This window comes from Coloeus monedula (assembly GCF_965178545.1).
Source record: "Coloeus monedula genome assembly, chromosome: 8".
Lineage (NCBI taxonomy): Eukaryota > Metazoa > Chordata > Aves > Passeriformes > Corvidae > Coloeus > Coloeus monedula.
Window position 1 is genome coordinate 26,521,406 of NC_138788.1, and position 18,392 is coordinate 26,539,797.

Sequence of the window (18,392 nt, forward strand, 5' to 3'; positions counted from 1 at the left end):
AGTTACGTGTCAACTGGCATGCAGGAACTTTCTTGGCTGGATAAGGTTGTATCCAGCATCCTTAGGTCTTTCATTTCATAGTCTGGATCCTGACAGGCTGAATCACTTTGAGAGGAACAATTCCCAGCAGGTTCATACTCAAACAATAAAATAAGAGGAAAATCTTCACCAAGGACATCATCTGAGGACTATACTAACTCTGGAAGACTCCCTGCTTCCATGGGGAAAAAAAGAGATCTTATAACTGGGTAGTGTTTTCAATGTGCTGCATGTGTTTAGGACCTGCTGCCTGCTCCCCACAGATCCCCTACTGGCCGGGGCTCAGTTCTTGTGAGTAGAAGCTGATGACTCTGGAAGTATCTGTGATCCTTTGTCCTTCTGTCTGTCAGGTGCAGAAGGATGGGTATGACAAACGAACCATTCCAAAAACCATAGCAGACGTTCCTGACCCCAGACACACTGAGTAATTGCATACTGACAGGTTGGGGTGTAGTTATGCACAACATATTTTGCAAAACACCATTCACAGCTGAAATAAGTAGGTTTTCCCCAATCATAAGAGAACATCTATTATTGCCTCACAATTGTGTATTTAACAAAGTTAAATACTCTATATTGTGCTTTCCCACACACAAGTTCTCTGCTGGAAGGCTGTGATTTCAGTATGTCATCCAATATGACAAGTTACACAAGGGAAAGACTGTCTTTTACTTGCCTGGGAAGCCCAGAAAACCCTGTGGTGGTAACTGTGATTCTGGAGTCTGCTTTTCCCTCAGGTCATGAGAGACCCCATCATCTGAGCACCATGTGGGAAGAATGCTGCTGCTGAAGGTGCTGAGATAAAGGGTCCTGTGGCCATTTATGGCACATTTTGTGAGAGGATTATTCTTAGGCCAAAAGGAATTACCCTAGAAATAGAAATGAATCATGCAGCTGTAATTACATTTCACCTATCCACATAGATTTAATTTGATTTATTTGGTTTTAAATATGGGGATTGTATCCTAAGTTTGCAGCAGCATTGCTGTGTACAACTGAAAAAGCTACAGCAGTGTTTGGTGGGTAAAATGTTTCCTAGATCTGGTGGGGCTGTCTGCACACTGGCCACCAATGTTCAATGCATAAAGTGTGTCAGTTGATGTTCAAGTGCCCAACACTGTTATTGCTGCTGTTATCTTTGCAGATCACTAAAAAGCAGTGCTGCTGGAGTGGGGCTCTTCGACTTGGCTTTACTTCCAAGGATCCATCGAGGATTAACCCTGACACTCTGCCAAAGTATGCGTGCCCTGACTTGGTTTCCCAAAGTGGTTTTTGGGCCAAGGCTCTGCCAGAAGAGTTTGCAAACGAGGGAAACATCATAGCCTTCTGGGTGGACAAGAAGGGACGGGTTTTCTACCGGGTGAACGACTCCGCTGCGATGCTCTTCTTCAGCGGCGTGAGGACGGCGGAGCCCCTCTGGGCCTTGATCGATGTCTATGGGCTCACCCGTGGAGTGCAGCTCTTAGGTGAGTGCCTGGGTCCAAACACCAGGGTGATGCTGAGCCATCCCTGACGAAGGGCCAGGCTGACATTGCCTGTCCTCTCGCTGTGCTGGGACAAGTGCAGGGAAACAGCTGTCGTTCCTCCCCAGAGCATCTCAGCACCTCAGCCTGGATCAGTGGGTGTTTGAAACTCAGCACGTAAATATAACATCAGTGAGAGGTGGGAAACAGCTGCTACAATAAAGCACTAGAAGCTATGTCTAAGTAAATGGATTTCTGCTCAGAGGTGTAGCTCTATCAGAGAATAGCCTGGAGTGTGTCATACACCTTTGTTTTTATCTCATCTTCTGCTTTCCCTGTGCCAAAGCGGGGAAATGCGTTTTACGTGCTGTGGTTAAATCCTTCCTGGATGGCACTGTTATGATTTTCTGTCAGGTTTAATGGACAGATTTGAAACATGGCTATCTTCCAAATTACCTGAGAGAATCTGTGGCTGGCTTTTCCAGGATGTTGCTTTCACAGAGGAGTTTTATTTGTCCTCTGGAGCCTGAAGGTTGGGTATACAGTTGGGATTGTAGAATGAGTGCTGAGTGCCTGTGTCTTCTGCCATCCTCAGGTGAAATGAAGATAGTTTGGCATTCATGAGGACTCAGTCATAGTCCCAGATGTGCAGGCTGTCAAGGTTTGGGCTATTTGAGTTTATACATCTTAGAAGAACTGAAAAGATTCTCCGAGGATTGAAGGGAAGCAAGGTTGCTGGGGAACCAGGAGTGTCACCACACAGCCTTAGAGTTGGCTTTGCATTGTCACTGGCAGGAAAATTGCAGCACTTCTCCATGTAACGGTAGATTCATGGGTCTTCCTTTCACCATGAAAAGGTTAGATGGTACCTGCTGACCTTCAGGAGCTGAGGTTCCTTTTGAAGATGAGATGATCTGAGGCTGAGAGAGATCCTGGCTTTTTCCTGCCATCCAGCCTGTTAATCTCTGTTAAAGTGACAGCTTCATGCTATATATCAAAAACTTAAATTAAACTTCTTTTTCTGACAGTTCTGCCTCCTTTCTGCATTCTGTGCTGTATTAAAAAATATGGTGGCAGGACTACCCATAGCAACCAACACAGCAAGGAAGAGGGATATATGTTCAGGAGATGAAGGAATGAGACTGACCTTGTTGAAAAAACTCCTGGCCCAAGATTGCACAAGGCAGAGGAATTGAAGAATTTCTCAGCAGCTTTTTCTTTTTTTAGGTGCAGAAAGATTTATCTTTTGTTGTGAATCAGCTTGAGTCAGAGCCACTAGGCAACTGTTCATAGGCCAAGGTGGTGGTATTTGAATTGCGATGGAGAATTTGGGCAAATGTCATGCTAAGGGTTCAGTTAGGAAGAGCTTACAAACAACTCCAAGTCCTACGGCTGTTCTTGTGAGATTTGGCACCTCAGGACTACTCTGCCTGATTAATGAGGGTCCATAACTCTGGATTATGTGTTTCCTTTCAAAACACCCGAGAAATCATTTCCTATCCGTCATCCGCCCCTGCATTGTCCTAGCATCTTCCACATCCCCCTTCACAAGGAAAATGTGACTTCTGCCAGCCACTGACTTACCTCTAGTCCAAGAGGCTCTCGACTCTTTGGTGGGTATGAAGTCCCTGAATGAAGCAAGCAGCTTCTGAGTTTACACAGTTGGCGTGGAGCTCAGATACGTATTTATAGCTTGTTCCAGCAGCCTTCAGCAGGCTTTAAGCCTGCAACTGTGCTGAAACAGCTTCCACCCGAGTTCTCTGCATCTTCATTCATTATTAAACAGCACTAAAAGTCAGAGAAGGGAAATCATCAGCTGTGTTGCCCTTGGATCCTATAGACATACGTGTTACTATGCTCTGCATGCCTGCTCTAGTGTAGCAGACCACACATATAGCACAGGACAACTTGCCAAAAACTCCTGGGACTTGACAAATGAATTTCATAGCTTAGCTACAAACATATGGTTGAATTCAGCCTGGTATGGCATGCAGGGCATCTGATGGAGGCTGGGGATGCTGCAGTGGTATGTTGAACAGAAGAGCCTAGCATTTCAGATTCCAGTTCAGTGATTTATTACCCCCCCCAACCCCAAACACGTCCCTTGTTCTTAAGTCTTGCTATTTTCTCAATGCTTGTAGGGTTGCAGGGCCAAATTGCACCTCTGCACAGTCTCCGTTTGCTTTTGTGTGTAAGAATCTGACCAAAAACTTTACCATTTCTGGTGTCTTTCTGTTTATTGCAGAATTACTCCCTCCCCACTCCCAGTAATGTAACTTTACTTCCAAAATGAGACTTGCCAAAGGAAAGACCTGCAGCAGTAAGTCTTGTGTCACTGCAAGATCCCAGCTCTGCAGGGAAATGGACAGTGTGCATTTATGTTCCCAGAAGTGACAACATCCAAAACTGCACATTTTTATTTTGCTTATCTGCATTACACTGGCAAATCAGTTCCAGCCCAAATAAGGAACTCAGTAAAACAGGGAAATGACTAAGTCTAGTGACACTGTTCCTGTCTTACAGATAGAATAAAGAAAGTCTTGAATGAAGGGGGGCCCAAAGCCTGTGAGAGTTAAATGACTTGCCAGAGCAAAAGGTGTCATCTGCCATCAGCCTTTTTACCCAGCTCAGTCCTGCCTCTCTCTATCTGCAGCACAGGCATTGCACAACATTCTGGCATCACTAAAATCCAGCTGGTTTGTAACTTAATTTTTCATTTCCTTCTGCTTATGGCTTTACTCACAGCATAAGACTTACTGACAATTACCCACGTGTCAGTACTGCTGTCACTGCACAGGTATATGTGGCTGTCACAGATGTTCCTGGGTCTGACTGTCCTTGCTGTATGTTCAAAGGCAGAGCCCTTTGAGCAGCTTCTTTGCCAGCTGGATTTTGAAATGAACCAGGTGAAAACGGCTTTCATGGTCCACTGCACCGCAGCCAAGGGGAGTTTGAACTGAGCTGGGACCATGGTTTGCCTGTCACTGCTGGAATGAGTCAAAAGGAGGCACTGGTTTAAATCTGCCTTGAGGTGGCTTCAGCGATGAGGTCCACAGTGCTGACACTCAGTCACAGGTGAGAGGCTGCTCCTTGCTCTCCTCTACCCACATTATAGAGATGAAAAGGCTTAAATTCACCCAGGAATCTGGTCTGCTCTGACCACAGGGTCTCAGCCAGTGTAAGGGCCCGCACAGAGGAATCTGTGGTGATGGAGTGCATGCATGTTCTGTGGTTTAGGGCATGAGTTTCAGTGTAGGTGCAGGCTTACATGACCTGTAAACATGCCCTTATACAGTGAGTCTCCTTCCGACATGCTCAGTTTGCAGGCAGCATGGCTTACAGCTCTGCTTTCCTTTTTGGGCAGCTAGTTTTGCACAAGTGCACTTTTACATTCCAGAGTAATTTAAAATAATATTTACTAAAAATGTGGCTTGTCCTTATGTTATCACTTCAACATACACACATGCTCATTCACACTTTTAAAAAAGAGTCCGAGAAAAATGGAATATAAGCAATCTGCTGCCTTGCTGCTATAATAAAGCATCAAAAAAAGAAAAGGAAAGGGCCAGCTGTTTAAATTCTAGAGTCTTCAGAACTGTGGAGGAAGGATGGCAGCTCATGGGAACCAAGTGGTGTTGTCTCATATTAACCTGCTTCTTTCAAGCACTGGGCTTGAGCCTGGCATGTGCACTTTCTATGGATTCACATTCATGATGCAGGACAGCAAGGTGGGCAACTTCCCTCAGTCATGTGTGCAGTACAGCATGATGAGTTCTCAGCATTTTCCTTTACCTTTGGTGGGGGATTACAGGTTTGCCTCTTCTATGTGGTGCCTTTTTGAAAATCACAACATTTTTCTCATTTTGGAAAATCACCCCATTTTTTGGGCAGTGACATTGCAGCAGGCATTGCAGAGTGGTTAAGATGGGAAAGGCCGTATGACGATCATCTGGTCCTACCATCTAGTGTCTTTTCTTTCAAAGCACAATGCAGGTGCTCTAAAAGTACAGAAAAATGGGGCTGCAAAACAGTTATGATTGCAGGATACCTCACTACTCATTCTGTGTTTCCAGTGGGGTGATGTGAGGTACAGTTTGCTCATTTTCCTTGGTCCCATTCTTTGCTAGAGTGATCAGCAATCACACCCCTTTACTGTTTATTACTCTGTTCACACTCTTCTCCCATCCATCAGTATTTTCATTCATGCAGTATTTCAGAGTATTCTTGGTCTTTTACCAGCACAGACTTTGAAAACCAAGGATAATTTTATTTAGATTGGCACACTGAGAGGCACCTGCTGAAAGCTAAGTCTCACCACATCTTGTAAATACAGAATATGTGAAAAACTAGTAAGACCTTGCAAGATTGGAAAGTTTTAAATGCATGTGTATTAAATGTGTATGTATTAGATTTAGCCAAAGTAGAAGCAGTATAAATATATATTTCAGTCATAAATATATATACAGATCCTAGTAGAATTAAATGGGAGTTCTGTATATTATATTAGATATTTGAGAAATCCTTCTTTCACCAGCTCTTCCTAGCTTCTTATTGTTTTATGTTAGCAAAGTATCAAAGTTAAAATGTGAACTGATCCTGGATGGAAATGTACCCATCTTATGCCTCAAGCTGGTGTCTCTTTGACAAGGAAGTTGCACATTTTTTAGGGAAAAAAGGAAATGTTCTTCTTTATTCATGTCTATCAGTTCTTACGTAGTTTGGATCTCTAGCTCCAGGCCACCTTTAGAAGAAACATTAAGTAAGCCTTAAATGAGGTAGATTTATGGGCAAATTTCAGGTGTGAATGGTATAAGACTGATGATAAATCTAATTTATTACATGCATCTGCAGTTTTACTGTGTGGTTATTACTATTTTATTTTCCAAGTGCAAAGCTTATTTTCCATTGCCCACGGGAATTCATTTTGTTGCTATTCTGACACGTGCAAATAAGCAGACTGATGTGCTGGGAGTGCTTCGCACTGAACAAAATGGGATGATCAGATATGACTGCAGTGTATTTTTATAGGGTATTGTTGAAAGTGGAAGCTATAAACAATTAATCCTTTTTGTGGAAGTCTGTGACTATCTGATGGAAAAGCATAATAAGTGCTTAAACAGAGTCCTACTTAATGAAGGCAAGATCCACAGGACCTGCAAAAAGTCAGTTGTCCTTGTTTTTCCCCATCTCCTAAGGGGAGAGAGAATTTAAATTGCTCATAAAGTTTTATTGTCTGTAGCTGTTGTCTCTATGGCAGCTGCAGGAAGCTCTCTCGCACAGCTGAAAATGTGAAAACAGTTTAATAAATAACTCATCTCTTGCCATTTTAATTATCCCTGCTTTGCCTTAGCACCTCTGCAGGGACATGTTTTTCCAGGTGCAATAGGCACCCAAAAGTTAGCCCAGGACCTGGGCAGCTCCATGTGCTTGAGGGTCTGTCTGTCCTCCAGGTCTGCCTGTCTAGGTTGTGATGATGAGGCTGCTGGACACAGCACTTTTAAGCAAGCCAGAGCTCCTCTTGGCTGTGTGAATGCCGTGGGGGATTTTTTCTTCTCTTTGTGTTTGACTGTCAGCAGTGGAGACTTTGTGCCCTTGAGCTGGGGAAGGCAGCATCTGCCTGCCCTCACGGTCAGCATGGGGCATTTGGGCTGAGCAGCAAATGACGAACACCAAGAAGGTCAGGACAGGCAGATGTCGAGTGAAATATGGTCTCTGAGGGATCAGCATTTCAGGTTTCAGTGGGTCTCCATGAGGAGTTGAATTACAAATTTGCACAGAGGCTCTGCACCTTACTCCTATTTTTTCCCATTGTGCTTTGGATAACCTGTTGCTTTCACCTGAAGCACCTTTGCCTTAGCAGGACCTCTTGGAGGGGAAGGCATTGCCACAGGTGAACAGAAAGGACAAAATCTGGTACATAATGTGCTGTAGGGCACTTTATATCCACAAAATGTCCACATCGGCATCAGGAGAGCCTGCAAAGGTACCTGGGTAGGAATAAATTTAAAAGGGACTAGTCTGGCTTTTATTGCCCAGACTGAGAAAAATGGAGGCTGCTACAGGACAGAATGACCAGTGGAAAAACACATTTTGTGCTGTAAAGTTTCTTTAGTTCGGGTAAGCTGAAATATTGTTCCTAACACAGGCAAGAAGGGACACTTTACCCATAAAAACCCAAGGAAATATGAAAACTCTGACAATTTTAAGTGGTGTTTGTGTTATGAGTATGTTGTGGTTCAGATGCTGACCCTGCAAAGATGGGCCCCTATGTTAAAAAAAGTGGAGTCTTCACATTAAATATCTGTTGTGATGATTGATTTGGCTGTTGCTCTAAGGAGATAAATGTTGCTGGTTTGCACTAAGTTGTTTATCTTGCCTTTGCTAAGTACTGGAAGTGTGGAAAGTAGAGTCTGGAAACAGTGGTTCCAATTAAAAGGCTTTTGACTTTCTTTTACTTCTAATAAAGGTATGAACTACTTGAATAATTGAATGTATACTGAATTTATTACATAGCTGTAGTTAGTTACAGACATTTCTAGCATGGACAGGGCGTTAGAGAATAATAATCCACCACTAATGGAGCAGTGTATTCTTTTGACAGACGTTTCAAAGAATTCCTTAGGTTAGCAATGATTTTAGCTTTTTGATTTAAACCATTAGGATATCTATGCTGCTTTCTTTTTAACACACTCTTATTAACTGATACTTAATGCAACATTCATTGCATTTTCCTTAGTTTGTCTAATATAGTTCCTTTTTTAAAATCGGTAAGTAATAGGTGTCTTAAAAAAAAAGGGAGAGAGAATATGTTGGGAGAGGAAATTAATCTTTGCAGCTTTCTTAATACTTTTCTCAAAAATATTCAGCCAAATAGTTTAAACTGTTCAAACCTTGGGCTGTAATGCTGAAAGTTAATTCCTCTTCATTCATAAAGCTACAGCTTGAGAAAAAGGGTTTATTTGGAGCTGGGGGTAAGTTTTGGATGTGAATTGAGTGATCTCGTAAAAGTATAACAATTTATTGTGCTAATCTTGCAATTCCAGCTATTGCAGCTGTTCCAGCTGTGGAGGCCCTTTTCCCTAAGCCTGTATGACAGATGACAGCTAAACACTGCTTGTATGATAAAACTAAACGCTGGCTCTGTGCAGAAAGTCTCTGCTGGCCTGAGATAGCACTTTGTCATTTCAGTGTCTAATTGGCCTCACAGCTGCTGAATATGCAATTCACCGTACAGAGGATGTGAATTTGTTATCCCTGTAGGTGTCTGGGTTATTAAAAAAGTTTGACACCTTTAATAAAATAAAATGGAGTTTTCCATCCATATCACCAACAGAGCTAAAAAATGAGATTGCTCTGTAGTCCCAGTCTCCTTTGGTTTTTTTTTTTCCCCAAGCTGCATAAGCAGAACTGTTGTTGTTGGGCTCAGTATAGAAATCCTTACCTACAGCCCAACTCTACTCTCAGTTTTGCCAGCCTAAACTGGTAGGTACTGTGGAGTCACTCTGGTTTTACACTGTGTGCAGAGTCTAGCCCTGGGTTTTTGCTCACTCATCCCTTCTTTTTGGCCAAACACTGAGCAGCAGAAGCTTCTCCAGACCTTGTCTGGCTTATACTGAAGGAAAGAAAACATTTTGACTGTGCTGGTTTTTGAAGCTATGCTGATTCAAGCCAAAACTTCTCCTTCACAGAATCATAGAATCATAGAATAGTTTGAGTTTAAAGGGACGTTAAAGATCACCTAGTTCCAATCCTACTGGCATGGGCAGGGATGCCATTCACTAGATCATCTTTAGTCAGGCTGAGCTACTTCCGTTGTAAAGGTCTTCTTCTTTTATTGAATCCACTCCCAATTTTGATGCAGATGTTACATCAGCTCTGCTTGTGATGCAGCTGATCCTGTGAGGTGCTGTGCTCAGGGAGAGCCTGGACTCCTCTCTCCTACTCAGACATTTAGGAAAATCTCAATCTTTCATTCTTCTATGATGCTCTCTTAATTGCATTTTCATAATACGTTCTTCTGACAATAGTTTTTAAATGTTTCCCCTACGTTGTGGCTTTTGGTGAAAATATCATGCCTTATGCTGACATGCACTAGGTAAGTGCTTCCTCTGTTTTCTTGGAAATTATAGCAGGGTAGTGTTGGCAGAACTTTGTGAAATTTATACAAAGCATTCCATGTCTATTGGCTAGAACAGTATGTCTAGTCACAAGTTTTGATTCTCAGACATCAGCATTGTTTTGATGTTAAAGGCCTTTACAAAATATATTTTTTTTAAAGTCCCATTCCATCTGCTCATACTAGATTTTGAAATTAAAATCATTTGGGATTGGTAAATTTTTGGTCTGTAGCTAGGGATAAAAGATTGGTAAAACAGATTGCTGGCCACTGACTATGGATGGTGTGTTTAAGAAGATGAAAATCTCTTGTGATGCATCTGGCTACCAGTGTGACTGTTCACAGACGATTAATTCTCTTCAGGAAAAAAAAAAAAAGTTTAATTGCTCTATCTTTTTAAGAGGATAAAGACCACTCCAGGGACAAAGCCTTTCAAATCCAGTAATCCTATTCCCGTGCTGGTGCTGTGCCAATAAATACTGCATCACTTGCAAGGAAAGATCTGAAGCCTCTAAAATATTTAACGCAGCGTGTTCCCTCTTTCTCTGCCTGCCCAAGGCCAGAGGACCCCAGCACCTCTGAGCCCCACAGGTGTTCACTTGAACCAGGAGGCTGGTGACAATTTGTTCAATATGTTTCTGCAGGTATTTACATTTCCGCCTCATTCTGCAGTGGTGTTTCCCTGGTTGATTTTCGTTGCTCTCTCTGGTGTTTGTAGGCAGCAGCCATCACTCTCCTGAGCCCTTCCCAGACATCAGCAATTCACTCTGTTATCCCAGCATGGCTTGTGTGAAAGCATCTTTTTGACAAAAACACTGGGCCTTTTGGTTTCTGCCCCTGTTTGTAGCCCCGTTTGTTCTAGATAGATCTGATTCAATGTTTCCATACACTGGAATGTGTATGCTTATGTCAGAGGTGAGCCTTGATGCTGCCTGCATTTGTCAAAATGCATTTTTATTGCTTCATTCCTGACACAGGAGAGCCTGCGGATCTTGTCTGTAACACCCCTTGGCCAGGTGGAAGGAAATTTGCCTCATGATGGAGATCAGAGCTAGAGATAGTCAGAAAGAAAACTGGACTAATGAGAATTTCACCGTGGAGCTGCAGGGACCGACAATTTCAGCTCAGCCTAATTGTGCACTCTAGAGAAATACATAAATAATTTGGTTTTGAGCCATACTCACTATTATGACTAATTTTATAATAAGTTCTAGTGCTTCAGTTTTGGATGTGATTCCTGAAAGATCAGCGGTCCACAAAAAGCAGATAAGATATGAAACATCAAAGTAACAATCTGATGGTGATGCAGAGGGTGCTCTATGTTGGCAGGCTAAGGGAGGAAAGCTGGTGGAGGGAAAATTCAAATGGGAAGTAAAATTTTTTTAAAGCTGTGTAGTTTCCAACTGGGCAATTGGAACCCATTCTCAGTTGCTCAGGAAAGAATACTGCATAGGCTGCAGGGCCCAAATTCAACAGGATGGTAAATTCCCTACCCACCTCCATGCATATGTAGCTATATGGTATGCCAGAAATCAGTTATATGCTTGAATAAGTATGTTAATTCACATTCCTAAAGATAGCCATGTGCTTAAGCGCTTTGCTGGATCCTTTTCTTTGCCATCTGCTTGTTACTGGGTTCTGTGCAGGGCTTGCTAGGTCAAAACCTGTGGTCTGTGGTTAATCAGTAATCAGTGGTTATGCAGGGATTAGCCTCTGTGCTTAATGGGTTTTCTGGGCAGCAAAGACTCTTTTAGGAGGAGGAGGAGGAAGAGAGAGAAGAACATGAGCAGGAGAGGCTGAATGCACTGTTGAAGTTGGAGGGGAAGTAGAAAGGTTGCCTCCAGGCAGTGTGGTTTTCTTGGAAAATGTGTCTGGTTTCTGTGCAGGAAGGTTTAAGAAGGGGTCCAGATGCCTGAGATAGCGGAGCAGGAAGGTGAAAACACAGAAAAAGGGTGAACTGCTGTGTGAAAGCAGTGGAAGGACAGGTTTGGCAAAGAGAGATCAGGTTGTATTGATGGGGAAGGCAAGGACAACCTGGTGACCAAGATACCATCCTTTCCTTGACTGGTTTCTTCACTGACACCAGTGGCTCATTTTGTCTTTGTGCTGGCAATTCATAACCCAAAGGCTTTGGCTTCTTCCCCCCCCCTTTATCTGGACAGCACAGGGTGTTAGGTGTGTTTGAATTATTTTGTATGGGTCACCGTGAATATCTGGCATGTTCCCTGAAGATAAGTGAGCTCTTTTATCAGGTCAAGCACATACTACTGACAGTCTCTCTATCATAGGGATCGTGAAGATACAGGAGAAAACAACACTGGGGAAAGAATCTGAGTCAGATTTGTTTCTTACATCCTGAATTAGATTGATGGTTCTCAGTTCTGCTCTTGATAACACCTGTTCCTCTTCATGCAATGGTTCTTTTTATCGTATAATTTATTTGTTATAGAAGTTTTTTTGCTAATAACAAGTATTGACAGAACTAACTATCAGAGGATTTATTTGGATGAAGGCAAGCAGTCTATGAGGAGAGATGAGAGATACTCCTTTGTTTGTGCTTTGCAGTGGGGATTTCACACTCCTTCATCTGTGTCTGTGGAATTTGCTGCCAGATAAACTCCTGTCTATAGAGTTGGACTTTAGAGTCTGATCTTCCACTTAGCAGCATATCTAGCTTGCTTGGCTGAGAAAAAAACCCAAGCAACCATCTCTAAAATATGTACTGAATGCAGTTATTTTTCCAGCAGAGGGTTTAGTTACAATGGGCAACCTGGAAAATTAATTCAAATCAATAGCAAACGTGACTTTAAAAAGAACTAGCTATGCTAACCTGAATAGTTGCTATGGGCAAGCATTTAGAATTGAAATAGCCTGACTGTGGTTTAGCTAGATTCAGAGTGAGATCAGCTGACATCTGATTTACTTTAGGGGTTTTGCTGACAACCACGTAAGAGAGAAAAAAAAAAATTTAACCTCTCTCTGAGACAGACAGGGAGTGAATGGTGGCTACTGGAAAAGGCCAGGCAGCCACCTCTCATATCTTTAGCTGAAGGGTGAAACCCAGTAGTGACTGCAAGGACATTCTCAGACTGTTCTGGGCAGACTTAAAGATAACTTTGCTGTCTCTCCTGGAGATGTGTCACTACTGGTTATTCTGTCATAAGCGTTGTCTAGGGCGTTTGTGCACCAGGAGTGCCAGATGTTTGCAACTGCTGTCCCCTCCCCAGGATGTTCCTGTTGGCAACTCTCTGACCAAGCTATTATTTTATGGTATATTTAGTTCTTTTTTATCTTTCCTCGCTGTCAGTCTATACAGAACAATAATCATGTTTTCTTCTTTACCATAGCCTCCATATCCTCCTGTCATTCTCAAAATGCTTCTGTGATGTTAAATCTTTTCCAGTTATATGATGAGAATTAATTCATTCTGACACAGCCATGAAAATCTGATTCAGTTCCTTTTTTTGGTATATCAGTCACAGTCCTTGATCACAAATCAGCATGAGTCAGAATTTCCCAGGTTATTATTTCCTCAGAAAGGCTGATTGCAACCCTGTCTCCATATTTAATATCCTTTTTCTGACTAAGGTGGAGCAGAGCAGTGGAGGCTGCAGTAATTTTGACTGCAGACCTGTCTATTGTTCTGGCATTTGATGCCCCAGGTGGCAAAGATGACACCAGAGAGTGTCCCACAGCAGTTTTAGTGTTGCAGTTTCCCATCATTAGAGAGTTGAGTCCACACTAGTTCTACAGCATAAAGATGACTACAGAACCTATAAGGATTTATTACTCTGGAGACTAAGAAGTTGTGGTTCACAGGTGGGGATTGGGCACAGTGGCTTTATCAGTGTATACCAAGAAATGAGAGTTAGGTAATGAGTTTTAGAACTATCCTATCTAAGCACTGATCCTCTGCCGAAGTGGACTGCCCTGAGATGTTTCACATAGATAGGTGTGGAGTCCTTCGGGGTTCAACTATTTAAATGAGTAGCTTATCTGAAGTTATTAAAAGTACATCAGAATGAAAAGTAAGTAGGAAGTACTCTCTTTGGGGCCCTTATAATTCATTTATTGTCTCCAATACATCTTTGTCTCTCAAATTTTGTGTATAGAGGCCAGGACTGCTTGGACTGACCATTGAAGGGGTGGAGTGCTGTCAGTCTGTTTTGTTGGGCTGGGCTGTGGCCAGGAGGGGTTTGGAGGCACCTGGAAGCTTTCCTTCCCTTATACAGAGCCTCTGGCAGGAGGAAATCCTGCTTCCAGTCGCCTTTCTACCTCTCCTTGTTCTGAAGGCTGTGCTGTCAGCTGAGCAGGAGCTGCAAGGGCTGCAGGAAGGAGCAGGCGAGACCCCTGAGCTGGTCCTGTGGCATTCATCACTGCACAAATTCAATGTCCAGCTTGAGGGCTAAGGAAGCATTTCCATATAATGGCAGCAGTTTCCTTTTGTGTTTCTCTTGGCTTCTTCAAATAGGGCACTGGTAGCTTTAATACCCACTTGGGGTTTTTGCTTGCTTGTTTGTTTCCTACTAAGCTCTATAATAGTTTTTTTTTTTTAAATGTGAACAGAAAAACAATGCTCAGAGAGAGATCAGTCCACTATTTTTATGAGGGAAGGATATTTATTAGGATTTAATTGTGTGGGAAAAGCAACCAAGCACTGCCTGCAGGAGAAAGCCTTTACACACTGGTGTGAGTACATCAGATCAATAACTAGTGGTTAGCAGGGAGGGACAAAAAACCATCCTTAGTTTTAGTGGTAAAGGATTCAGCTCCTCACTCAGGCTCAGATTTTTCATTTTCCTGAGACATATCACAAAAGTGCATTCATTTTTCAGGATGGAGATACTGCGTTTCTCCCTGACAGGGGACTGTGGGTTTCAAATCCTGAGTTGTTGGACTCCTCACATGCTAAAGTGGGCAGGCCAAGCTGCTGGTCTGACAGAAGTGCCTCGTCTTGATTTGACTTGTGTGCCTTGTGAGTGTGTTTCTGAGTTACCGTTTCATGATTTGATTTTTATATTGTGTTGCACATGCCAAAGGCTGCACTGGGCTGCTGCTGCCCTGCTGGACACGATGGTTATTAAAGCTTAGGTGAGTGAACTCAATTTCTCCTGAAGTTTCCAAACAATTCTAGGCTTTATTGATGAGAAGAATTAGGATAAGATGCTGGCACACTGAGCAGAATGGGTGGCCTTTGTGAGGCTCATCCATTATTAATCAGCCATGTAATTTCCCTTAAGTGGCAAGGTGGGATTGCTTTTGTTTTAGGCCCAATTGCATCTTCATGCTAGGAGCAGAGATGAGACCCTCTTGTCTGCATTATTGTGAATTACCCATCTGGGAAATGAGGTGCTGTAGGTTGGAGATGCTGCCTGGGAGCTCGCTCGTGACACAGACACACAATGAGATGCTGAATAAGCAAGAAATGAATTCCTCCTTCCCTTTCTTTTTTCCCCCATAAGAGATGGGTTTGTTTTTGCTGGAGCTTTGCCTGTGTAAAGGCTGCAGTGTGGAGCCAGTGTTTGCTGTCACACTTAACCTTTGGCATGTCAAAAAGCAGCTTATGGTGGAGACCAAAAGCTTTCTCTGATGGTAGTAGCTGAGCATGGAGGGGACCTAGGGGAAGCCAACCAGCCCCACCTGAAAACACTGGAAAATAAACTCTTCACAGATGAGACAACTGTAGGATACTGACTTAGTACAGCCTAATAGCTGAGCTTCAAATGCCTTATAATGGAGAACAAATCAGGATACTCTTAGCTAAAAACAGAGTGATAACATAATAAACATAACCCTATTGAACTCTAGGAAGCATAAATCACTTAAAAGCATTATTAAAAAAATATTTATGATTCACTCCTGAACTCTGTTTTACAGTCTGAAAAATGCTATGTTTTGCTTTCATAAAGGCATTTCCCTTCATCGATGTTGTTGCAATTAGAGGGAGTGATAATGAGCCAGAAGGCAGCTGAGTGATGTTGCCTTTTGAGGATCTCTACAGCTGCCATTTTCATAGCATGAATAGCGATGCTTGGTGTTGGCGGAGAAGCTCCCGTGGATCAGTGCTCCAGAAACTGGAAATGTTGTGTTTTGTAATACACCCCCACTCCCCTAAACCTACCATGTTGTTGAATTCCATCCACTTAAAACAGAGTCTATGTTTAACAATAATTTAAATCATTATCCTGCCTGTCAGCTCGGAGTTAAGGGGCTATGCAACTGCGATTCTCTGTTTAGAAACTGCCTGGAATAATAACTTTCAGATGTCTCAAATATGCACCACTTATCTATAACATCTAAATACAAATGTCTCCCTGCTGAGCAAGCCCAACACTGTTTACCTATCGTGTCCAAACCATTCCAGAAGGTTTGCTTGGCGTGGAGCGGAAGGCCCTATATCCGCAGCTCCGACAGCCCTGTCAGTGTGATGTTTTTCAACTCTTCCTCACCCTTAGGTGATTGCAAAGAAAGAAATAGCCTGAGGCTGGGGGTGACAAGTGAAGAATGTCCCTGCGTGTGCGTCGCCCTTCCCCCCGCCACACTCCAAGGGTAAAAGTGCGCTGAGAGGCAGCCCCGTGCTCCTGCAGACGGGATGATGCTCACGCCGTTGGGTCCCTGCCAGCTGCTATGAGATGATCCAAATGCTGCATCCCGCGTGCCCCGGGCGCGCTGGGGCCGAGCAGAGCCGAGGCGGTGTCGCCAGCTTGGGGGCCTCGGGCTCTTTCTCCGCGTGCAGACCTCGGTGGGACCTGTCGAGTCTCATTGAACATCGGGCTACGCGACGGGCTAGCGCCGTATGCTCCCCCAGGCCACGGCGTGCCCGGGCCGTGTGCCACAGCTGGGTGGCCCCGCTGCCGATGGGGGCTGCCGTGCTGGCTGTGGGCACTCAGCGTGTCCCTCAGGGAGCTGTGGGGGTGATGGGCTGTGGCGTGGGGCTGCCCCAGCAGCTCTTGAGCAGGGAAAACTGAAAAATCCTTCCTTGCTTCGCTATGTCTGACCTGTGGCTTAACATCGGAGAGCCCTCGGGACTTCTGGGGGCTCTCAGAAAGGTGTGGAGTGTCTCATGCCACCAAGCTGGAAAGAGGAGCTGCATTCCCATAGACGGCATTAGGTACCAAAGGCCTCTGCACAGTGCTCTGCAACCTAATGGGATACACTACATGGCTTCCAAATTTCCTACTACATCCCGGGGAGCCTCACATAGTGCTTGGGCTTTGTTTCCCTTGGGCACACAGGGCACCCTTAGCTGCTGTGCACTGTCCTGATGCAATGAACAAAGGTTAAATAAGGAGAAGTGAGAAACTTTTAGTGCATCTTTGCATCATCTTTGGTCCCTAGGTGAAGACTGAGTCACAGCTTTTGTTCATATATCAGGTCTATGCAAATGTTATCGACATTCTTTCTGGGGCTCTTATCCCTCTGCTCTCAGTTAACTCCTGCATTACTTGTGTCCAGCCCCTGCAGTACTGCTGCTGTCCTCATGCTACTCAACAGCAGGTGTTTTGAAATGAGCATTGAGGGGCCACAGTTCATCCCAAATTGTTTTACACGGCTATGGTTATGGAAGCAAGCCTTGCCCCTTGTCCTCTCAGGAGAGCAGTTAGCATGGTGTCCTCTCCGTAGCCACCCAGGGCTGCCACAATGGAGCTCTACTGATCTCCTGCCTCTGCAGTCACACTGGGCCCACGATAGTGCTTTTAAGAATAGCTGCAATTAGTGAAGTGTGCAATGTCTGAGCTCAAAACATGGTTTCTTCCTCCTTTTTCTTTTTTTGATGCAGGCTTCCTTGTAGGGATGTGACTTGGAGAGGAATCCTTTATAGTTTGCTCGCAGCCTGCTTAGGAAACCAGACTGGTGAGGCTCAGTACCTGATGACTTTTCCTCACACAGCCTCCACGCACAGGAGTATTCAGGCCGGTTTACTTGCTTGGAATGCCCAAACTGTGCTTCTGTTCTTCCTTCATATGTGTGGACATAGTAAGTCAGATTCTTCTAGTTACGGCTTTTCTGGACAGAAACATGCACGGGCACATGTCTTGGTGCCTGCTCAGCTTGCTGGAGCTGCCTGTCCCACCTGCTGCTCCAGCACTGTGGTAATGGGGGAGAAGCTCCTCTTGGGGAGCTGGCGGCTCTGCCGTGCTCAGGAAATTAGCTCCTCTGAGGTCACTGTCTCTCTATTCATCCTCCCACTCTGAACAGTCAGGGGCTCTCTCTTTATGGGCCTGTTCTCACATACACATCAGGTCGAGGATGGGAATGAGAGCAGGATGCAAGATCCATGGGCACTCCATCCACAAGCTGTTTCCTACTGCATGTTCTTCCATTCCTCAGCAGCTCCTCACTGATATTCCCACCATCACTCATGCCAGAGCTCCTGGAGCAAGTTAGCACAGTAGAAAAATTTCATATATATAATCCATTGCTGTTGTGTGTATCTGTGCTGCTGGTGTGTGGCAGTGAAAAGCTACCTATGTCCTCTACACAGAACATCACATATATCAGTCATTCTCTGATACTGGTTTGCAGCTTGGCCATGGATGCAGAAAAATAATTTGCAGGCACTGGAGCTGCCTTCATGCTGTTTGTTGCTCTAAATTTGTGTGGGGTGTTTGCTGCCCGGACAGAGAGAAGGCAGCGATAGCGATCCTGGCATCTCAGATGTCTCCAGTGAGAGATGACCAGTGACGTGTTTGTTCCCAAGCAGCATCCCGAGGTGACACGACAGAATGACAGATGGTGTTGGGTTGCACGAGAAGCGCTGTTGGCGTAAGGGG

At 44.0% G+C, this 18,392-nt stretch overlaps 1 protein-coding gene across 1 annotated transcript in view; it reads left to right on the top strand.

The window, feature by feature from the left end:
• The window catches only part of NEURL1 (neuralized E3 ubiquitin protein ligase 1), a gene marked incomplete at both ends in the record, with an annotated part of 142,389 nt that overhangs the window by 87,601 nt on the left and 36,396 nt on the right, over positions 1-18,392 (top strand). The window contains one exon of the mRNA XM_082285839.1: positions 1,184-1,505. Within this exon, the coding sequence (XP_082141965.1) occupies positions 1,184-1,505 (322 nt within the window). The remainder of the gene's footprint in view (positions 1-1,183; positions 1,506-18,392) is intronic.